At 46.9% G+C, this 19186-nt stretch overlaps 1 protein-coding gene across 2 annotated transcripts in view; it reads left to right on the forward strand.

The window, feature by feature from the left end:
* The window catches only part of MICALL2 (MICAL like 2), a 57922-nt gene that overhangs the window by 14639 nt on the left and 24097 nt on the right, over positions 1-19186 (forward strand). For both annotated transcript variants that reach the window (XM_080981019.1, XM_080981020.1), the window contains exons 2-5: positions 3402-3450; positions 15685-15826; positions 16706-16884; positions 17461-17582. In XM_080981019.1, coding sequence (XP_080837145.1) covers positions 3402-3450; positions 15685-15826; positions 16706-16884; positions 17461-17582 — 492 coding nt within the window. The remainder of the gene's footprint in view (positions 1-3401; positions 3451-15684; positions 15827-16705; positions 16885-17460; positions 17583-19186) is intronic.

The raw sequence follows: 19186 nt of genomic DNA on the forward strand, positions 1-19186 counted from the left end.
GCAGGTTTGTTTGACCTCCTGCGCCTTTAATAGTTGTGTAGAATTTGGAGGGGGGAATTTTATTATGTGCCGCTTCTCCCCTTTCCTACAGCGAGACAAGTTGCGCTTGCAAAAATTTCCTTTTTTAAGCAGCTGTGAAATGATAGAGGAGACCGCATGCCCTCGAGGAAATCGCTTGGCTTCTACTGAGTGGGGCTTTTTGCACGACAGGCAGAAATCAACAGGTCAAGACTTTCCCAGGATGTTGATATGGTGATACTGGAAACTTGCCACAGGCATCTGGGGGTCAGAGACTCAGCGTCAGCCTCAGACCCCTTGTCCTTCCTTGCCCTGAGCTGAGATGCAAGTATGGGCAGGATCCTTTGGGGGAGCGGAGGACAACTGAGCAACTGTTTCCAGCTTCTCTTCATCTGCGTTGTGTGCATGTACAGGAAAGGATAAACTCACATTCCAGCAAAGGGCAGTTCAGAAAACTGGAGAGCAACAGTAGCAATGTGCAAACGTCAAGTAAGATGGACTAGTGAATTCAGTTTGTGCTCTATGTGGGGCGACCTTTGAAGGTGACCTGGAAGCTACAACTCATCCAGAATGCGGCAGCTAGACTGGTGGCTGGGAGCAGCCGCCAAGACCACATAACACTGGTTTTGAAAGACCTACACTGGCTCCCAGTACATTTTTGAGCACAATTCAAAGTGTTGGTGCTGACCTTTAACACCCTAAACGGCCTCGGTCCAGTATACCTGAAGGAGCGTCTCCACCCCCATCGTTCTGCCCGGACACTGAGGTCCACCTCCGAGGGTCTTCTAGCAGTTCCCTCGCTGTGAGAAGTGAGGTTACAGGGAACCAGGCAGAGGGCCTTCTCGGTAGTGGCACCCTCCCTGTGGAACGTCCTCCCACCAGATGTCAAAGAGAACAACAACTACCAGACTTTTAAAAGACATCTGAAGGCAGCCCTGTTTAGGGAAGCTTTTAATTTTAATATTCTGTTGAAAGCCACCCAGAGTGGCTGGGGAAACCCAGCCAAATGGGTGGGGTATAAATAATAAATTATTATTATTATTATTATTATTATTATTATTATTATTATTAACATACTAGGACTGCCACTTGCTTGCCATTATGGTTTCATTTACTGTATTTGTATCCCACTTTTCCTCTGGACCCTTCTCTGTTTTGTCCTCAACAACAGCCCTGCCAAGTAGGATAGACTGTGATGGAACAAATGGCCTGAGGCCAGCCAGTGAACTTCGTGGCTGAGTAGGGTTTTGAAGCAGGATTCAATCCTCTAACCCAGGCTTCCTCAACCTCGGCCCTCCAGATGTTTTTGGCCTACAACTCCCATGATCCCTAGCTAGCAGGACCTGTGGTCAGGGATGATGGGAATTGTAGTCTCAAAACATCTGGAGGGCTGAGGTTGAGGAAGCCTGCTCTAACCATTGCACAGCCGGTCAAACTATTGGAAACGTCTTCCTGATTTCTGATTCTTCCGGTCATTTTAGCCATTTCAGCATAGTCCATCAACTTCATCTGCCATTCTTCTCTGGCATGGACTTTATCTTCTTTCCATCACTTCCACCTCTCCTTTTATCACCCTACTATCCTGCTCTAGTGTCCTTATCTGTGGCTGGACACGCAAGCCAGCAGGGGACTTTCCTCCCGTGCCCAACCTCTGTGTTTGCATGCCAAACTTTGCACCTGCCAGGTGGGTCTTAAGGTTAATGCCCAGGTAGAAATGAAAGAGAAAGTGAGGGCGCTGCCTCCAAATTGCAGCAGGATTATAAACTTAAAGCTCCGGTGGTGATGATTTCCTTTCAAGTCTTGAGCCGGAGTAATAAAGAACAAAGATCAGCATGGTTTTTTTGGCTGCTTTGCGGCGTCTGCGTTGCCCAACCAGCTATGCCTTCGGAGGAAATGTGTTCTCAAGCTGATTTTTGATGACTCATCGGTCCTGAGTCATGCTTCCCTAAAACCGCCGTGGAAAATGCCTGCTAGCTCTCCGTGCCCAATTCTTCCGAGTACAGCGGTACCTTGGTTCTCAAACCTAATCCGTTCCGGAAGTCCGTTCCAAAACCAAAGAGATCCAAAACCAAGGCGGACTTTCCCATAGAAAGTAATGCAAAACGGATTAATCCGTTCCAGACTTTTAAAAACAACCCTTAAAACAGCAATTTAACATGAATTTTACTATCTAACGAGACCATTGATCCATAAAATGAAAGCAATAAACCATGTATATTGGTACCTCTAGTTATGAACTTAATTCATTCCGGAGGTCCGTTCTTAACCTGAAACTGTTCTCAACTAGAGGCGTGTGTTCACTAATGGGGCCTCTTGCTGTTGTTGCGCTGCTGGCACACGATTTCCGTTCTCATCCTGAGGCAAAGTTCTCAACTTGAGGTAACTCTTCCAGGTTAGCGGAGTTTGTAACCTGAGGCGCTTGTAACCTGAAGTGTATGTAACCTAAGGTACCACTGTACTCAAAATGGAAGCGTAACCCTCAAAACAGAGCATGTTCGGCTTCTGAAAAAGGTTTGCAAACCAGAACACTTACTTCCGGGTTTGCGGTGTTTGGGTTCCAAGTTGTATGAGTGCCAAGGCATTTGAGAACCAAGGTAGTCCTGTACAGAGTCACCCACCCACTCAGTGGACAATTGGTTGCTTGTGGCTTGGTCTGAGATCAGAGGCGAGTGCAAGCCAGCATTCCTCAGGCTTAAGGGAGTTGTAGTTCAAGATCTCTGGAGATGCATGGAGTTGGGGATAGCGGTTATAGGATTTGGGGGTGGCTGCACCGGTTCATGTTCCTCAGCAAGTTTGGAAGGTGCTTTTAATAAACATATCTACCTGCTTCTCTGGCCACATTTACAGCATACGTTTAAACCAGCATCATGCCGTTTTAAACAGGCATGGCTTCCCCCCTGCAAAGAATTCTGGGAGCTGTAGTTTGTTAAGGGTGCTGGGAATTCTTAGGAGGCCCCATTTCGTACCCTCCAGTTCATCAAAAGGGAAAAACCAGGACGCCATATTCTGGGGTGTCGTATTCCCTTTTTTTCCTAGCGAGAACATGAGGGCCATTTTGGGTGCTGTGATTTCACGCTGCAATCTCTCCCTGAAAAAGTGCTTTTCAGGCATGGTGCCTCAAAATGCACAAGATCGCAGCCGTGGGGAAAACACTGAGGAAATCGTGCAAGATCACGGCGCCCTAAATGGTGAGTGGAGCTGGCGAGCTGAGGGTTTGATCCTGCTGGGTGCTGCTTTGCCTTCGACAATCCCTGCAGGGATTAAAACTCAGATCCCTGCACCCGGCAGGATCGCAGGCTCCACTCTCCAGCTGAATAAAGTTCTCGGTGCCCGGTCTCACTTGTTTGGCTTAAACCTCCCTTCTCTTTGACCTTCTTTTCCAGAAACTTCGATGCTCTGAGCAAAGAAAATATCTACGAAAACAACCAGTTGGTAAGATTTTCCAGTTCTGCTTCCTGCTGTGACGTCATGTTTTCTGTGCCCTCAGGGTGCCTCTCTGCCCCTCCTCTCTGCCCCATGCTTTAGCCCTGGACAGATTAGATCAAAACAAACGGACCATAAATTAAGACAGCGTGCCAAGAAACTTAACCCTTCTTCCATTCTGCCTGCATCTGGCAGCCTTTGGGTCAATTCAAACACTCCTCCATCTGTACCTGTTTAATCGACGTTTGCCACTTTGTACAAAAGGCTTGGCAATGTGCCCTGAATTGAACCAAAGGCTGCCGCTCGTTTGCCATGTTGCCAGAGCAGAAAATCAGGAATTTGTTTGAGCCGTGGGCTAGTGTAGAAAATATCCTTTACTGTTCAGGACATAGAGTGCCGCCCTTTTCTGTCCAGGCTCTGAAAAACCAGTTCTGCAAGATTTCCAATGTGGTCAAGTGCAGCGAGGGAAAAGCTAGACGCAAGGGGTGTCTATTGGCCAATGCACGTGCCGTCACCAACACTCATACACACCCAGATCCTCAAGGCGGTTTTGCAAGTTTATAATTTGTTTGAGGGGGAGAGGTGAAGGATTGAAGAATAAGCGTATCCACATGGATTTGGGGAAATGTGTCTCTGTGAGGCAAGTGGAGAGGCCGGACTAGGACCTGGGAGAACAGGGTTCAAATCCCCACATGGCCATGAAGCTTCCTGAGTGACCTTGGGGTTCAGTCACTGCCTTTCAGCCTAACCTACCTGACAGGGATGTTTTCGGATTAAATGAGCAGGTGGAGAACCATGCCTGCTATCTTGAGCTTCTTGAAGAGAAAGGTGGGGTGGACATGCAATAAATAAACAAACAAATAAATATTACATACACACACACACCTTTTTCTGAGGACTGTGGAACAGTATAGATGGCTCTCCTTCCTGTTTTATCTTCACAGCAACCCTGTGAGGTAAGTTAGCCATAGACATGCCCAGTAGGCTTTTGAAGACAGAGGTCCTTTGGCTGGGTCGGGACGATATGGGGGGAAACTCCCATCTCTTGCGGGGGTGCAATTAGTGCCAGACCATCCGTTAAGAATTTGGGTGTAATCTTCGACACCTCCCTTTCCATGGAGGTGCAGATGCAGCTACAACAAAGGCGGCATTTTTTCATCTCCACCAAGCTAAGCAGTTGGCTCCTTACCTCTCTCGCCCTGACCTCGCCACTGTGATCCACGCGACGGTCACCTCCAGGCTTGATTATTGCAACTCGCTCTACGTGGGGCTGCCCTTGAGACTGACCCAGAAACTCCAGCGGGTGCAGAATGCCGCGGCTAGAATCCTTACTGGGTCCTCACCGCAGGATCACATTCACCCAGTGCTATACCAGCTGCACTGGCTCCCGATGGGATACAGGATCAGGTTTAAGGTGCTGGTTTTAACCAGCCCTATATGGCCTAGGACCCTCATACCTACGGGACCGCCTCTTCTGGTATGTCCCACAGAGGACCTTACGGTCTTCAAACAAAAACATATTGGAGGTCCCAGGCCACAGAGAGGTTAGGCTGGCCTCAACTAGAGCCAGGGCTTTTTCGGCTGTGGCCCCAATCTGGTGGAATGCTCTGTCACAAGAGACTAGGGCCCTGTGGGACTTGACATCTCTCTGCAGGGCCTGCAAGACAGAGCTGTTCCACCAGGCCTTTGGCCAAGGCACAGCCTGACCCCCTCCTTTGGTAATTCTTCACAGAACTCTAGCCCAATGGTTGCTATTAATTTGATTTGAACCGATTTTATAATGAATGGATTTTAGAATGCTATATTACTTTAATGTTGTTAGCCACTCTGAGCCCAGCTTCGCCTGGGAAGGGCGGGATATAAATAAAAAAATATTATTATTATTATTATTATTATTATTATTGGCTTCATGACTGAATGGGCAGGGTAGGATTTGAACCTGGGTCACCCCGGTCTCAAACCTTTATTGACATACAAACAAAATTCTGAAAGGTTCGGTGCAATAGAATCACTCAGCAAAATCTGCTTCTAACGATTAAAATACTGTCATACAACATTTGTGAATCCTCACTGCGTGTTGCAGAAACCTGGCTACTGTCTGCAAGATCACCCCAGTCTCCAATCTGACCCTGCTATCCTTGCACCTCGCTGGCTTCTATATTTTATTTTTTTGCAACCTCTCCCTAGACTCTGCCTTCCCATTTGGAAACTGGACCGTGCCCTGCTCATTCGCTTGTGTTTACCGAAAATTGCATTTCTGGATCTCTGCATGCGTGGTGGTGGGGGAAGGGAGCTGTTGTCTTGCACAGATGTTTCCCAACAGAGGCACAGCATTCGGACCACCCATCCGGCTCTGTGCTGGCTCCAGAAATCTGAATGTGGGCTGGCTGGATGAATGAATGAATAAATGAATGCATTCAGAATGGAATGTGCCTTGCGAAGAAGATGGGCTGCAGATTTTGCGGCTTCTACAAGGAGAGCTTCCTTGGCCTCAGCCCAGAATCAGTTCAGCACGAGCCTCAGAAGCCTCATCCTCAGCCTGCCCCTGCCAGAGAATATTTCCATGAGGACTAGTGACTTGACCCTCCGCTGAGCGCTGGGATGATGCCGCAAAGAGGCCACTCTGACATCCCTTTGCCTCTGGGCTTGTTTTGCCTCTGATTCCTGAGCCCCGAAACCAGGCTTTAGTTCAGCCAAGTGTGGGGGTGCTTCATTCCCTTGTGGGAGACTTTTGGGGGGCCTCATGCTTGGGCTGGGGTGGGCCAGTGGCGGGAATAGGCAGAAAGGCATCTATCCAAACAAACCCATAGCTTCCTCTGGCAAGGAAAATACATTATCATACTCCACAGCAGGGTGGATTTGATTTAACTCAAATCGATTTAAATCACGATTTAAATCACTAGTCAGTAAGGCTTGATTTAAATCACTAGTCAGTAATAATATAATAATATAATAATTTATTATTTATACCCCGCCCATCTGGCTGAGTTTCCCCAGCCACTCTGGGCGGCTTCCAATCAAGTGTTAAAAACAATACAGCATTAAATATTAAAAACTTCCCTAAACAGTAAGGTAAGACTTGATTTAAATCTTTTTTTTTTTTTTACATAAAGACTCATTCTTGCTGGTATTATCTTAATATTCACAACCAGATGAAGGTTTCATTTTTGAAATAATAAATTTTCAGAGTAGTTTTTACAGTTATATCAAAAATTGCTGATTTGGTTATAATACATAGACAGATAATTATGAAAGTATTTAAAGGTAGGTAGCCGTGTTGGTTCTGTAGTGGAAACAAAATAAAAAAATTCCTTCCAGTAGCAACTTAGAGACCAACTGAGTTTGTTATTGGTATGAGCTTTCGTGTGCATGCACACTTCTTCAGGCTTGTTTGCCTCGATTGACTACCGTCTCCAATTTTGTTCATACAATATTGATTTATTTTATTAGCTGTATCTCCACCATATGTTCTCTATTCAAGAACTTTGAAATAATACAGGTTATACATACCGTATTTTTCGCTCTATAAGACGCACCAGACCACAAGACGCACCTAGTTTTTGGAGGAGGAAAACAAGAAAAAAAATATTCTGAATCTCAGAAGCCAGAACAGCAAGAGGGATCGCTGCGCAGCAAAAGCAGCAATCCCTCTTGCTGTTCTGGCATCTGGGATAGCGGCACAGCCTGCATTCGCTCCATAAGACGCACATACATTTCCCCTTACTTTTTAGGAGGGAAAAAGTGAGTCTTATAGAGCAAAAAATACGGTATATATGTTGTTAGAACATGATTAGCCACACGTTGCCTCTTACTGCTTAAGTTGGTCTGTGTTTGCAACACAGGGGATTTTTTTTTGTTACATGCAACCTGGACCACCAGATCTCTTCATTGCCTGCTGCGGTTTCCTTCATCCTGACACCCTCCAGCTGTTGTTGAACTTCAGCCCCCATCAGCCCAAGCCAACATCTGGAGAACATCAACCTGGGCTGGGCTAGCCTAGTTGCAGTATAGCCATTAAGGGACGCCTCTCATCCGGCCGTACCTGACCCTGCTGAACCACAGCAAGACGTGGTTGCCGGGGCTGTGGGAGGTCTCTCTTCTCACCCAAAGTTCTTATTTTCTGCCCCCCAAAACATGGTGGTCACCTCATTGCCGTAAGCCCTGTATATTTACATTTTGTTCTTTAATGCAGTTGGGTGAAAGCAAGCTGCTGTATCTGTGGCTTGCCATTAAAGCCTTAAAAAGAAAAAGAATGCAATAAGAAATAAACCTAAAAAGAGGGTGAAAGAAGAATGGGAATGTTTAAATAATTACCTAGGGGGTAAGGGTTCATCAATAAAGACCTCGTTATGTTTAGCATGATACCGCATAGGGAAATGTTCCCTGATACCAGGATGAGGGATTCTTTGGAATGCAGATAGAGAGAATTGATAAGAATAAGGATCTGTTGTGACCTTGATGGAAGCGTGCAACAGACGCTTGTGTTTTGGCTCATTTTCCTCCCCCCCCTTTTTTCCTTTCATTTTTTCCCTTCCTCCTCCTCCTCCTTCTTTCCTTTTCCTTTTTCCTTTCCCATAATAGCTTATGTTTTATGCCACGTACTTTGATATTTTTTGTACAGTGATACATCTGGTTATGGGACGCGGGTGGCACTGTGGGTTAAACCACAGAACCTAGGACTTGCTGATCAGAAGGTCAGCGGTTTGAATCCCGGCGATGGGGTGAGCTCCCGTTGCTCGGTCCCAGCTCCTGCCAACCTAGCAGTTCGAAAGCACGTCAAAGTGCAAGTAGATAAATAGGTACCGCTCCGGTGGGAAGGTAAATGGCGTTTCCGTGCACTGCTCTGGTTCTCCAGAAGCGGCTTAGTCATGCTGGCCACATGACCCGGAAGCTGTACGCCGGCTCCCTCAGCCAATAAAGCGAGATGAGCGCCGCAACCCCAGAGTCGGTCATGACTGGACCTAATGGTCAGGGGTTCCTTTACCTTTACCTACCTCTGGTTATGTACTTAATTCATTCTGGAGGTCCGTTCTTAACCTGAAACTGTTCTTAACCTGAAGCACCAGTTTAGCTAATGGGGCCTCCCGCTGCCATCGGAGCACGATTTCTGTTCCCATCCTGAAGCAAAGGTACTATTTTTGGGTTAGCGGTAACCTGAAGCGTATGTAACCTGAAGCGTATGTAACCCGAGGTACCACTGTAGATTTTTTTAGCTTTCCATTATTATTATTAAGGGTTTTTCTTTTGTAATTTTGGTTGTTTATATTTATATGTATTTGTTTAAAGCAAAATAAAAGTATAAAAAAAGAAAGAAAGAAAAAGAAAAAGACAGATATTGTTCTCTGGGAAAACGAGGGGAGGGGGAGTCTAGAACAGGCCAAGCTTTAATATGAATCGGGAGGGGGGGGAAACGCAACCAGGAAGCTGATTTTAAGATCTCTCTGCTCAGCTGTGTAAAACTGTAATGGATTCAAGATGGTGGAGCCTCATGGAAAGTCGCCAGTTGAGACCCAGGAGGACCACCTCCCACCAGCGTTGGCAGCAGTGGGCAGATGGAAACAATGGTCTTTGACTTAGTGATGTTGTTGCTTTTGCTGTTGTCATTTATTTAAAGCCTTTTTAAAACCTTGCTCTTTCATCCCAGAGTTGCCTTTACTAACAACAGTAGGCAGGCAGACCCTGCTCCTCAGGCTGGCAAACTTACCGTCCTTTTCCGTGTAAAAGATTAGGTTTATTTTTACTTTAAAATCATGCTAAAAAGTGAGGGTCGTCTTATACATGGATAGTGCATAGGGTGGACGTTTGATTGGCTGCTGGCAGCTATTGTGCGTGTGATTGGTCGCTGCATCAACGGGTGGTGTTGATTGGCTGACGTGGCGAGGGGACAGACGGGAGGTGGATTTTGCGACACGCGCAGGTGACCGATTTTCTGCATTCCCCCCTTAAAAAAAGTTCAACAACCCTTGGTAAACCCACTCCCAAGGGAAGCTCAACGACTCTGGGCAATCGTCCCCCCAAAAAGCTCAACAACTTTTTGCCATCTCCCCCCATTTTCCGAAAATCCAGTCCCCCAAAATAAGGGGCGTCTTATACATGGAGGCGTCTTATAGACAGAAAAGTACGGTAAATGGTAGGGCACACAAGGGGAAAAAAGAGAGGAGGAAGGGAGAGAAAAACCTTCCCAGTGAGTTCCAGAATCAGCTCTTAAAGCGAATTTATTTCTTTGATTTTAAAAGAATTTTAGGGCCAGGCACCCTCGCCAAAGGGGGGATTCCACGCAGATACACAGATGTAGGGGTGCAAATATCCAGAGTGTGGGGGTCAGGTGGGATTGCTATGAGGAATTATGAAATATGGAGCAAGCCATTTGTGTCAGCAATGAAAGCATTGAATCATAGAATCATAGAATCATAGAGTTGGAATAGACCACAAGGGCCATCGAGTCCAACCCCCTGCCAAGCAGGAAACACCATCAGAGCACTCCTGACATATGGTTGTCAAGCCTCTGCTTAAAGACCTCCAAAGAAGGAGACTCCACCACACTCCTTGGCAGCAAATTCCACTGTTGAACAGCTCTTACTGTCAGGAAGTTCTTCCTAATGTTTAGGCGGAATCTTCTTTCTTGTAGTTTGGATCCATTGCTCCGTGTCCGCTTCTCTGGAGCAGCAGAAAACAACCTTTCTCCCTCCTCTATGTGACATCCTTTTATATATTTGAACATGGCTATCATATCACCCCTTAACCTCCTCTTCTCCAGGCTAAACATGCCCAGCTCCCTTAGCCGTTCCTCATAAGGCATCGTTTCCAGACCTTTGACCATTTTGGTTGCCCTCCTCTGGACACGTTCCAGTTTGTCAGTGTCCTTCTTGAACTGTGGTGCCCAGAACTGGACACAGTACTCCAGGTGAGGTCTGACCAGAGCAGAATACAGTGGCACTATTACTTCCCTTGATCTAGATGCTATACTCCTATTGATGCAGCCCAGAATTGCATTGGCTTTTTTAGCTGCCGCGTCACACTGTTGGCTCATGTCAAGTTTGTGGTCAACCAAGACTCCTAGATCCTTTTCACATGTACTGCTCTCAAGCCAGGTGTCCCCCATCTTGTATTTGTGCCTCTCATTTTTTTTGCTCAAGTGCAATACTTTACATTTCTCCCTGTTAAAGTTCATCTTGTTTGTTTTGGCCCAGTTCTCTAATCTGTCAAGGTCGTTTTGAAGTGTGATCCTGTCCTCTGGGGTGTTAGCCACCCCTCCCAGTTTGGTGTCATCTGCAAATTTGATCAGGATGCCCTTGAGTCCATCATCCAAGTCGTTGATAAAGATGTTGAATAAGACCGGGCCCAAGACAGAACCCTGTGGCACCCCACTAGTCACTCTTCTCCAGGATGAAGAGGAACCATTGATGAGCACCCTTTGGGTTCGGTCAGTCAGCCAGTTACAAATCCAATTGCGTTGACTGGGTTTGATTCATTGACAATAGTTTCTGATTGAATCCCACAAGCCTCTCCACCTCTGCCATTTGCCTTCTCTACACCCGACAGGCACGTATAAGCATTCCAAATACACAGACCAGTTGCCGTTGCTTCATCAGGCATCCTGGGTCATAAAGATGATAGTTAGCTTTGATGTAGCTATTGTTAGTTTTGTTAATCTAAGGGCCGGGAAGAGAGTTCACAAGGAGATGGTAAATCCTGCCTCTCCTGTTTATGATCTCCAGGGTTTCCTAAAAGCATTCCTCCTTGCTTCCTCATTTATTTTCTCTAGACTACTGTGCATGCTCAAATTAGGTAATGCAAATAAATACAATATCTTAATCTCACACATTTTTACAGCAAAATTAATGTAAAAAACCACAAACAACTGTACATACCATATGTAATATTACAGGATAGTGGATCTTATAGCATAGTAGTGGTTGCAGTCAGCTGCGACTGTGACAAAGCAGGATTAGATGGACAAGCACAATATTGGTTTGAGTAACAGGTGTGGCAATCTACAGATACAAAATTTCTTTCCTAAAGTGACCCATATGGCACAACAGAAATAAAGCAATCCATGCTCTGGTATGGTATCTGGTATGCTCTGGTATCTCCATCGAATGAGGTCTCAGGCAGAGACCCCTTGCCAGAGACCCTGGACAGCCCCTCTAAGTTGCTGGAGTGTTTCTGGCCCTCCTGAATCGAGTCTTGCTTTCGACCAGGGTTTCTGAACTTGGATCTCCAGCTGTTTTTGGACTACAACTCCCATCAGCAGGATCAGTGGTCAGGGATGATGGGAACTGTAGTCCAAAAACAGCTGGAGACCGAAGTTTTGGAGCTCTGCATTAGATCGTCTCCACCCCCATCGTTCAGCCTGGACACTGAGGTCCAGCGCCGAGGGCCTTCTGGCGGTTCCATCACTGTGAGAAGTTAGGCAGAGGGCCTTCTCAGTAGTGGCGCCCGCCTTGTGGAACACCCTCCCTTCAGATGTGAAGGAAATAAGGAGCTATCTCATCTTTAAAAGACATCTGAAGGCAGCCCTGTTCAGGGAAGTTTTTAATATTTAACGCTGTACTGTTTTTAACACTTGATTGGGAGTCACCCAGACTGGCTGGGGATGCAGCCAGGTGGGTGGGGTATAAATAATAAATTGTTGTTGTTGTTGTTGTTATCTTGTTGTTATCTTGTTGTTATCTCTGCCTATGAGTCTTGGGGAGGACCGCTCCCCCTTGAAGCCCATTTTCCACCTTGGGCATGGGGGCGGGCCCCATACTCGCCTCCGCAGCTTATGGGGCTCCAGGGAGGCCTCGGGTGTGTGGGGTGGGGTGGGTGTTTAGTTGGGTGTGGGAATTTGTTTAATTTAATTATGTTGTGTTTGTAACTTTGTTTTTTGTTTTTATAGTTTTATTGTTCTGTTAGTTTGTTTTTTGTATAGGCTTTAATTTGATTTTAAGGGGAGGGGTCAGGGCTGCCTGGGAGTGGGTCCCAGCAAACAAAATGGCTGGGGCAGGTTCCACAGGGGGGGATGCACTCGGACAACCGATCTCAGTGATCACGGGTAGGAGGAGGAGTTACGCTAAGACCAGACCATGTCATTACCGAGGAAGCAGGCTTAGTCATTGTTTGAGGATTATCCCTGCCTCCAGGTCTGGTCCTGACCGGAAGGATACTGGAATCAACAAGGGAAACCCACATGACCTGAAAGTGTTGCTGTGCAATGCCAGGTCAATGATGAATAAAACCTCTGCCATCCACGACCTGATTGTGGATGGAGGATTTGACCTGGCATGTGTGACAGAGACCTGGTTGGATGAAGCAGATGGGCCCGTCCTTGCCGCTGCTTGTCCACCAGGTTTCTCTTACGCACAGCAACCCAGGCCTTGTGGGCGGGGAGGGGGGGTTGCAGTGATTTTTAGGAAGTCATTAGTTTGCACCAGGCGTCCTATTGGAAAGACCCAGTTCTCTGAGTGCATGTTCTGGAAGTTGGGCAATAGGGGCAGTACAGGATTCCTATTGGTGTACCGACCTCCCCGCTGCACCAAGGATTCCCTGCCCGAGCTGCTTCAGGTCGTGGCGGATGTCCTCCTGGAGACACCTAGTTTGGTTGTCCTAGGGGACTTTAACATCCATGCCGACACGACCTTACAAGGGGCCGCTCGGGACTTCGTGGAAAGCATGGCCTCCATGGGGCTGTCCCTGAATAAGTCTGGCCCAACTCATAGCCACGGGCATGCCTTAGACCTGGTGTTCACCTCTATGGATGTTGGTGATCTGACATTAAGTAAAAGCGAAACCAAAGAAGTGCCATGGTCAGATCACTTCCTGGTGCAACTGGACTTCTCCGTGACCCTTCCCCTCTGCAGTGAGGCGGGACCGATTCAGATGGTCCGCCCCCGCCACTTAATGGATCCAAATGGTTTCCAGAGAGTGGTAGGGGATGTTTTATCCCATGTTGATGGCCTTTCAGCTGATTCCCTGGTGGCCCGCTGGAATGTGGAGTTAACCAGGGCTATTGACTGTTTGGCTCCAAAGCGCCCTCTCCGATTGCATGGAGTCCGGACAGCCCCGTGGTTTTCCACGGATCTGAGGGCAATGAAACAATCGCTGAGATGGCTAGAGCGCCGGTGGCGGATAACCCATTCTGAATCTGACCGGACACGGGTTAGAGCTCAATGTCGAGCCTACCAAGTGGCGATAGCGACGGCGAAGAAGACTTTCTTCACTGCCTCTATTGCATCTGCGGAAAACAGCAGCAGGAGACTCTTTCAGGTGGTTCGCAATTTAGCAGAACCACCTGCTCCATCAGGGCCCAGTAGCGGCCACATGATCTCCTGCAATGACTTTGCAAAGTTTTTTGCAGATAAAGTCACTCAGATTCGAGAAGAGGTAGACTCCACCGTGGGAGCAGGGCCGGGGCGGGAGAGTGCTAGAGTCCTGTCTAGTCAAGTTGTGTGGGATCAATTCCAATCTGTTACCCCCGAGGATGTGGACAGGCTGCTTGGACGAGTGAAACCAACCACTTGCCTCCTTGATCCTTGCCCATCCTGGCTTATAAAAGCTAGCCGGGAAGGACTGGGCGATGGGCTTCGTGGGGTGGTGAATGCTTCCCTCCGTGAGGGAGCCTTCCCAGACCCGCTGAAAGAGGCGGTTATTAAACCGCTTCTTAAAAAACCATCTTTAGATGCGGCCACGATAGCCAACTATCGCCCAGTCTCAAATCTTCCATTCTTGGGCAAGGTGATTGAGCGAGTGGTTGCTGAACAACTCCAGGCACGCCTGGAAGAAGCGGACCATTTGGATCCCTTCCAGTCGGGATTCAGGCCTCATCATGGGACTGAAACTGCCTTGGTCGCACTGGTTGATGATCTCCGGCGGGCTAGGGACAAAGGTGAGAGCTGTTTCCTAGTTCTGCTGGATCTCTCAGCGGCGTTTGATACCATCGACCATAACATCCTTCTGGACCGTCTTGAGGAGCTGGGAGCTGGGGGCACTGTTATACAGTGGTTCCGCTCCTTCCTCCTGGGCCGTGTTCAGAAAGTGGTACTGGGGGATGAGTGTTCAGACCCCTGGGCCCTCACTTGTGGGGTGCCTCAGGGTTCTGTCCTCTCCCCCATGCTTTTCAACATCTGCATGAAGCCGCTGGGAGAGATCATCAGGGGATTTGGGCTGGGTGTTCATCAGTATGCAGATGATACCCAGCTCTACCTCTCTTTCAAATCAGAACCAGTGAAGGCAGTGAAGGCCCTGTGTGAGTGCCTGGAGGCGGTTGGAGGTTGGATGGCGGCTAACAGATTGAGGTTGAATCCTGACAAGACAGAAGTACTGTTTTTGGGGGACAGGAGGCGGGCAGGTGTGGAGGATTCCCTGGTCCTGAATGGGGTAACTGTGCCCCTGAAGGACCAGGTGCGCAGCCTGGGAGTCATTTTGGACTCACAGCTGTCCATGGAGGCACAGGTCAAATCTGTGTCCAGGGCAGCTGTTTACCAGCTCCATCTGGTACGCAGGCTGAGACCCTATCTGCCTGCGGACTGCCTCGCCAGAGTGGTGCATGCTCTGGTTATCTCCCGCTTGGATTACTGCAATGCGCTCTACGTGGGGCTACCTTTGAAGGTGACCCGGAAACTACAACTAATCCAGAACGCGGCAGCTAGACTGGTGACTGGGAGCGGCCGCAGAGACCACATAACACCGGTCTTGAAAGACCTACATTGGCTCCCAGTACGTTTCCGAGCACAATTCAAAGTGTTGGTGCTGACCTTTAAAGCCCTAAACGGCCTTGGTCCAGTATATCTGAAGGAGCGTCTCCTCCCCCATCGTTCTACCCGGACACTGAGGTCCAGCACTGAGGGCCTTCTGGCGGTTCCCTCACTGCGAGAAGCCAAGTTACAGGGAACCAGGCAGAGGGCCTTCTCGGTAGTGGCGCCTTCCCTGTGGAACACCCTCCCACCAGATGTCAAAGAGAACAACAACTACCAGGCTTTTAGAAGACATCTGAAGGCAGCCCTGTTTCGGGAAGCTTTTAATGTTTGATGTATTATAGTATTTTAATATTCTTTTGGAAGCCGCCCAGAGTGGCCGGGGAAGCCCAGCCAGATGGGCGGGGTATAAATAATAAATTATTATTATATTATTATTATTATTATTATTGTAGCAAACCATAGTTCAGCTTTGTAAACCGTGGCTTGGCCTTGCCTCTCATTGGTTTGGGATTTCAAAACAAAGCAACAATCAGGTCTCCTTATCTCCTCTGTTTGCGAATGATAGGCTTTCAAAGTGGCCGAAATGGAACTGGGCATCCCCGCCTTGTTGGACGCTGAGGACATGGTCGCTCTCAAAGTGCCCGACAGACTGAGCATCCTCACCTACGTCTCCCAATATTATAACTATTTCCATGGACGGTCGCCAAGTAAGTCATTTTTCCCTAACCCCTTCCTTTTCTCCTGCAGAGCTTTTGTCTGAAAATAGATCCGCAGCTGGCATGAACGCTTCAAAAAATAAAAATAAAAAATGGTTCTAGCAACTAGATGGAAGCAACAGCTTTCAATCGCTGTGTTAGTCATGGTTGGGTATTAGGAAACCCGTTTCCCCTCACAGAACTACATTTTCCAGAGTGGTTTAACCATTGACCCCTCTTCCCAGTGAACTCTGGGAACTGTAGCTCCGTGAGGGGAAACGGGGGTCTCCTTACAACGCTTGGCACCCTCAACAAACTACAACTCCCAGGGTTCTTTGGGGGAAGCCATGATGGTTTAAAGTGGTACCCATTGTGCTTTAAAAGTATGGTGGGGGGAATGTCATATCCATTGCGTCTGAGCTACTTATTCCCCTGACAGCCCAGTGAGATCCATTAAGACAGTCTTCCCCAAACTGGGGTTGATGGGAGTTGGTCTCCAAAACATTTGGAGGTCTACCAGGATGACAAAGGAGGTTGTGTTACACTGAAAGACTGCAGTCCTCCGCTTATTAGATCCAATTAGTTTTCGGCTGACATTTTCTCAGTTTAGGGCATTGATCTATAATAATAATAATAATAATAATAATAATAATAATAATAATTATACCCTGCCCTCCCTGGCAAGAGCCATGCTCAGGGTGGCTAACAACAGTAAAATTACAGTAAAAACATAATAGGGGGGGATTTAAAATACAGGATAAAATGCAATTTAAATTGCAGCCTCATCAGAACCATAAGGGGAGGGAAATATAAGGGTCAGACTAACCACCTTAGGTCAGTCCTGCTTCCTGCTTCCTTCCTGAGACTTTTTTTGTCTTCCTTTCCCAACAGTTGGAGGAATGTCTGGCATAAAACGCTCTTCTACCGCACCCAGCGAGGAGCCGATGGGGAAGAAGGTTGCTTCTGAACCGGCGGCCCCCAGCAAGCCCCCGCGAGTCCTGCCGCCATCCGAACCCAAGACCGTTTCAGCCTCTCGCAATCTGGCGAAGGAGAACTCACCGGTGGCAGCGGTATGGACCCGCCATCTTTTGCCCTAGAAGCTAAACAGAGGGGCAGGGAGCCTGTCGACAACAATTGGATGTGATGTGGGTGGCGCTGTGGGTTAAACCACGGAGCATAGGACTTGCCGATCAGAAGGTCGGCAGTTCGAATCCCCGCGACGGGGTGAGCTCTCGTTTCTCGGTCCCTGCTCCTGCCAACCTAGCAGTTCAAAAGCACGCCAGTGCAAGTAGATAAATAGGTACCGCTCCGGCGGGAAGGTAAACAGCGTTTCCGTGTGCTGCTCTGGTTTGCCAGAAGCGGCTTAGTCATCCTGGCCACATGACCCGGAAGCTCCCTCGGCCAATAAAGCGAGATAAGTGCTGCAACCCCAGAGTCGGCCACGACTGGACCTAATGGTCAGGGGTCCCTTTACCTAGCCAAGAATGGAACTTCCACATCAAGGGGCAATGTATCTCTGGAAAGCAGTGGCTTGTCCGCTTCCTGGAGGCACCTGATTGGCTGCGGCACAAAACGGGAGGCGGGATTAAATGGACCCTTTGAGTCGGGTCTCAGGTTCACTTCTCTCTTGCCTTTTTCTCCCCCAGAGACGTGTCTTAGCAGAGAGAAGCAACATGCGGAGCAGCAACTGCGCCACCTGCGGAAACCACGTCCACCTGGTACAGCGCCTCCTGGTGGAAGGGAAGCTTTATCACAGGAACTGCTTCAGGTACTGTTCAGGTGTGGCATTCGCACCTTGTTTCCACCTTTTCTCTGTTTGGATTGTTGCTGCTGCTGTGTTTGTTTGTTTGTTTCACAATAATATTTAATATTTTTCATACAAAAATATAACAAAAGAGAGAGTAAACAATAATAAAAGAAAAAAAAGGAAAAAAAAGAAAAGAGAATATGAAACATAAAATACATCAAATCACCACGTAAACTAAAACTTAATTAATTAATTAAAACCCATCTTCATAAACATATTACTTGACTGCCTCTAATCTCTTCCATCTGAATTTCTTAGTAATTATATATAGTAGTTTCCAGTATCATTATTTCATAAAACCATATCACAGTCATAATCATATTTCCAAACTTTTCTTATCGTACATTTTCTTATTTATTTATTTAATCCTAGTTTAGTCCTAGGCCTATTTAATTCTTTCAACTGGTTACATATCTTTAATATTACAATATTTATTCAAATAGTCTTTAAATTTCGTCCAGTCTTCTTGGTGTTCCTCTTCTTTCTGGTCGCGGGCTGCTGCTGTGTTTGCGTTGTATTTTTAAACAAAATTTTATTAAGTTTTCAAATTTTTTAAAAAAATTTTCTCAATCGAATATAATTAACAAAAGAAAAAGCAGATACAAGATTCCCTTGCACCCTTAGACCTCCCTCCACCATTCCATGGCTTCCCTATATAACATTTCCTGGTGCATATTTTATGCCTTCCATTTATTCCATTTAACATTTATATCTTAAGTCTCTGTTAACCCACAAGTGTCATTTAAGTCCTGTTAAAGAGCTCAACTGTTTACAGTGGTCTTCCAAATACAAAAAAAAATTTCTTCCAGTCTTTATTATAACCTTGGTCTTCCTGAATTCTGATATTTCCAGTCATTTTCGCCATCTCAACATAGTCCATCAGTTTAACTTGCCATTCGAAGACATCTGAAGGCAGCCCTGTTTAGGGAAGCTTTTAATGTTTGATGCATTACTGTATTTTAATATTTTTCAATGCTGCTCAGAGTGGCTGGGTAAGCCCAGCCAGATGGGCGGGGTATAAATAAATTATTATTATTATTATTATTATTATTATTATTCCCCTCTGGTTGGGACCTTTTCATCTTTCCATCTCTGGGTTATGAGCATTCTGGCAGCTCTCGTTGCAGATGTAAACAGTCCTTTCAGCTCCTTCCATATTTCTGCACCTATAATAAGAAAGCTTCTGATTTTTAAACAAACGTTCTTTTAAACACTTTTTTCATTTTATTATACATTGTCTCCCAGAATATGTTTGGATTGTTGCTGTTAGCATTAGAATTGGCATTGGCATTTATATCCTGCTTTTTTATCCAAGCTTCTTAAGGGGGCGTACAAGATAGACCCCCATCTCCTTTGACCCCCACAACAACCCGATGAGAGAGGTTAGACTGAGGGGCAGCGACTGGCCTCCAGGGTCACCCTGAGATCTTCATTTGCGGCCAAGTGGGGATTTGAAAGCTGTGGCACTGGACACAGAAGAAATCTTGTATTGGTTAAAATAGTTGACCATTGGGACTCAGAAGGGACTAGAGACTTGCTTCGTTCATTCTGAGAAACGAACGTGG

This window comes from Podarcis pityusensis, assembly GCF_964106645.2.
Source record: "Podarcis pityusensis genome assembly, chromosome: 14".
NCBI classification, from domain to species: Eukaryota; Metazoa; Chordata; class Lepidosauria; order Squamata; family Lacertidae; genus Podarcis; species Podarcis pityusensis.